Below are 4,027 nucleotides of genomic sequence, written 5' to 3'. Positions count from 1 at the left end.
ATCTTCTCTCTGCTGATTCACTCCCCAAGTGGCCACAAGGGCCAGAGCTGAGCAAATCCGAAAGCAGGAGCCAGGAGCTTTTTCTGGGTCTACCAGATGCAGGGTCCCAAGGTTTTTGTCTGTCCTCAACTACTTTTGTAGGCCACAAGCAGGGAGCTGGATGGGACACTAGGATCTAGGCACATGCAAAGCAAGGACTTTAGCCACTAGGCTATTGTTCCAGTCCCACCATTTTGCTTTATATCATTATGTTTTTGAGGAAGTTTGTTCTACAAGAAAAACTGATACCTTCTGTTCCATTCCTCTTGACTTCACTCTGAGAGACCTCCCTGTTGAGCCTGAGTAGGAGACCTGCCTTCTGACCTCAGTCTCTGACCTGTCCTGCAAACATTGAGAAAGAGGTTAGTCGGGAGGATGAAGATGTGGGCTGAGGGCAGTGTGACATAGGGAGAGGATGACACGGGAGTGAAGCCAGTGTGACATGAGGGCAGGGGTCAGTGTGACATGGGGTAGGGCTCAGAGGAGCCAGTGAGAAGGATCTGTAGTTCAAAGAAGGAGCAGCTAATTTCTAAGCTGAAGACACATAAATGTCACACCGAGAGGGGGATATCAGCCACATTAAGTGGGGACAGGTCAGTAAACCCAAGAGAATCAAGAGGTTTAAGTAATACTGGAGAGAATAGTAAGGTAATACAGATTGATTTCTCTGTGCCGACAATGAGCAAAGCCCTTGGCCAGCAGTCCATTCTACTGGGGGTCAGATCTCTCCTCTTGGAATCATTTCCAAGGCTGCGATGGAAAGATAGATCTGTAGAGAACCCGGCCTGGCTGTCTTTCTATGTTCAGATGTCATTCTCAGAGCACCTTGCTCCCTTGGGCATTCTGCAAAAGCTCCTGGATGTCAGACTGGTTAATAGTTCTCTTGTATTGCTTCATTCCCTCCCCAGGACTTCCCATTTAAAGATCACGTTAAAGACCAGGTATCAAGACAGAAATGATGCACTTCTGCCCGGTATTCACCCTTCTCACAGCAGCTGGTGAGTATCATTTCCAATTTCCACCTAAAATGTGAAAACATGATTATATTGCAGAAAAGTGGAAGAAACAGAGCTGGCTAAGAGGGGAGGAGAGGTCACTAGGAGAATAGTGAAGATTTCAGGGTCAAGGGTCTGGGGGTCTGCTAGGATAGCAGCAGCTAGGCAGGGCCTAAGGACTTCCCTCCAACCCTGGGGTGCAGAAGATTTAGACAGGATCAGTGTACAGGGTCAGCAAAAGAGAGTTTTGCTGTGCAGCTATGAAGGAAACTTGGAGAAAACAGAGAAGAATCAGGAAGAAGGAGAGTGAGGAAGGAGGACACAAATACAGAGGACTGTAGGAGGGAAACGAGAGGGAACTGGAAGTGGGTCAACCACACCTGGACCTTGACCACTTTAAGTCACTTTCACCTAAAAGGTTGTAGACTTCCAATACCTGAACATCCCCCAGGTCTGTGTGATTGTCTTCCTTTCCTCCCCTGGGGCAGGAACTCTAACCACTGTAATCGCAACATCAGCACAAGATCAGGAAGTCAAGCAAACAAGCTGGGTGAACAGAGACACTGACAACGCATCCTTTGTGGTTTTTCTGAACTCAGAGGCTGAGCTATGCTTGGGGACCCTGATCCACAAGCAGTGGGTTCTCACTGCAGCTCACTGCTTCTTACCGTGAGTAGGGAGATCTGGGAGGCCAGTGTTTTCACATCAGTTGTTGAGGCTCCATGAGGCTCTGTGTGTCAGGGGGATATATGGAGGGTTGAAGCTGAATCATGACTTGCACAGGGGATTCTGAAATCTGAGAAGGGGCTGGAAGGAGGCATGAAATAAAGCAATCCAGATTATTATGACTTACACTGTGGGGTGAGATGATGTGGACAGTGGTGCGTGGCGGAATCACAGTGCCAGAGGACAAACATCAGGGAAGAGATGGTTGTCATAATGTGCAATTGGGGAGTTAGAGAACCATAATCATTGCTCATTTGCCAGTCAAGGGGATTGAGATGCTGACAGTCTGTGGAAGGAGCTAGTCTGGGTACAGAAGAAGGGGGAGAAGAGATTCAGGATGAACCACAGTACTATCTCCCTCCCCACTCACCAAACATGACCTCTTCCAGATTTCTTCAGATCCAGATTCCTGCTTCAGAAGCTTCAAATTTTCAGAATACAGAATTGAAACATGAGTTAGTTGTCAAACACCCCAATTTCACCCAGGACTCCGTTGAACATGACCTCATGCTCATCAAGCTGCAACGCCCCCTCAAGCCCAGTGATGGGCAGAAGCTGGCCATTCTGCCTAATACCACAGATGACAAACCCGGGACCACCTGTACTGTCTTTGGTTGGGGCTGGACATGGAAGGAATACAGTGAGTGACCACTAGGACACAGACTCTTGGGGTGTTAGTTCAAAGACTGTTGTCATCCCAGTGTTACTGCAAAACTGCAGAGCTAGAAGGGGCCTGAAAGCTCACATATAGTAATCTCCGATTTTATGGATGTGAAAATTGACCCCAAAGAGATAACATCATGGACTCAGGTGTAATGTGGCTATTTGCCTCATTGACCCCTCCTTGCCTCATCAGTCCTCTACCTCTACCCCACAGTTGATGGTGAAAGGTTTTCTGGATGAAGAAAGGGTTAGAGCCGCCCTGCTGCTGCTGTTCTCACCAGCAAGTGCTCAGAAGTGAAAGTATGCATGACTATATGGGAAGCAAACCTTGTTTTCTCTTTAATTATCTGTTTCCCTCCTCTCTAAGTCCTAGTCATTTTTATCCTTTCTTGAGTGATAGTGAGATTAGTAACACAAAAAAGGGAGGGAAGGAACGAGAAAGGGAGTTGACTCTGTAAAGGATCAAAGAGAAATAATGTCTTTCATGTGTGTGCTCAGACCTAGATCCCAATATCCAGATAAGCCAAGTTGTTGTTTGGCTCTCGAATAGAGACTGCGGCGAAGACTTCTCTTCCAGACAAACTTCTAGCCTGGCCTCAGACAATGTGTTCTGTGCTGGGTCATCGCTGAGCACCACACACTTGTGTTCGGTAATTTTTTTCCATCTGCCTTTCTTAAACTTGCTGTGTGACATGTATTGGGTTCACATATCTCCTTCAAAAGAATCCAATTGTCTGCCTTCTAAGCAAGATGAATGTGGCCCAGAAAAGAGTAAGCATCCTCCTCCCAGTTTTGAATGAACACAGATTTCAGGATGGAACAATCCCACCTGTTGGCATTTCTCCATGGCTGCACCCAGTATAGCCTAGGACAAGTGCAAGAGATGGGCCAACCAGACATTCCTCCCAGCCCTTATCACCTGATATCTCTATTCTGCATTCCTCTGGTAGGGACTTGGCACCAGATCATCTCTATTCCACCCAACCTGCCTGACCCATCTTTCTTCTTTCTAACAGGAAATCACTGCTGCTCCAGTCCTGTGCCAAAATCAGCTCCAAGGGATCCTGTCCTGGTCAGAAGGGTGTGTTCTGAAAGGCAACAGGGGCCACTACACTAAGGTATCTCACTATGTAGACTGGATCTTTGAAGTCATTCATACCCATTGACCTCCTTCACTTCCTTTTCCTGGTGCCTCAGAACTGGCCTCATCAGCCTCAATCTTCAGTTTCCTCCAGCTTAGACCAAGAGAGGAATAAAGTCTTTGGCTGCAAGTAGTTTTCAGTTTCTCTCAGTCTTTCTGTTTCTCTTATTTATGAGTCCCAGCTTAAAAGGGTCTGATGAGGGCACACTGTCTCAGATGGATGTCCTTCCTTTTGTTGCATCCATAGCCAGTGGAAGGCATCACATCACCTCGGGCTTTCTTTCATAATGGCACCAATCCTATTCAGGAGACCTCTGGCCCCACGACCTCATCATCTTCCAAAGGCCCCATCTCCTAAAAAAAATCATCTTGAGGGAGAATATTTCAACATATAAATTTTAGAGACACACCATCAAACCAAAAGACTTAAGTGGTGAGTGGTACCACTATCAATGTACAACCA

At 46.9% G+C, this 4,027-nt stretch overlaps 1 protein-coding gene across 1 annotated transcript; it reads left to right on the top strand.

Moving 5' to 3' along the window:
• The first annotated feature begins 487 nt into the window (after positions 1-487).
• Positions 488-3,691, top strand: LOC121150941 (serine protease 58-like). The gene is made up of 6 exons (XM_040972153.1): positions 488-632; positions 948-1,037; positions 1,523-1,703; positions 2,150-2,400; positions 2,922-3,073; positions 3,440-3,691. Exons 2-6 carry the CDS (start codon positions 995-997, stop codon positions 3,587-3,589), a joined length of 777 nt encoding a protein of 258 aa, XP_040828087.1. The 5' UTR covers positions 488-632; positions 948-994; the 3' UTR covers positions 3,590-3,691.
• Positions 3,692-4,027: the final 336 nt, after the last annotated feature.

Source organism: Ochotona curzoniae, unplaced genomic scaffold (assembly GCF_017591425.1).
Source record: "Ochotona curzoniae isolate NIBS_2020 unplaced genomic scaffold, NIBS_Ocur_1.0 contig_2210, whole genome shotgun sequence".
Lineage (NCBI taxonomy): Eukaryota > Metazoa > Chordata > Mammalia > Lagomorpha > Ochotonidae > Ochotona > Ochotona curzoniae.
The sequence above is the reverse complement of the archived record's forward strand: the minus strand, read 5'-3'. Positions and strand labels throughout refer to the sequence as shown.

Excerpts from the sequence above, each read along its gene's own strand:
- LOC121150941 (XM_040972153.1), top strand. The coding sequence starts at position 995 with ATGATGCACTTCTGCCCGGTATTCACCCTTCTCACAGCAGCTG. Across the intron at positions 1,704-2,149 it reads GCAGCTCACTGCTTCTTACC|ATTTCTTCAGATCCAGATTC; the intron begins GTGAGTAGGGAG and ends GACCTCTTCCAG. Across the intron at positions 3,074-3,439 it reads GCACCACACACTTGTGTTCG|GAAATCACTGCTGCTCCAGT; the intron begins GTAATTTTTTTC and ends TCTTTCTAACAG.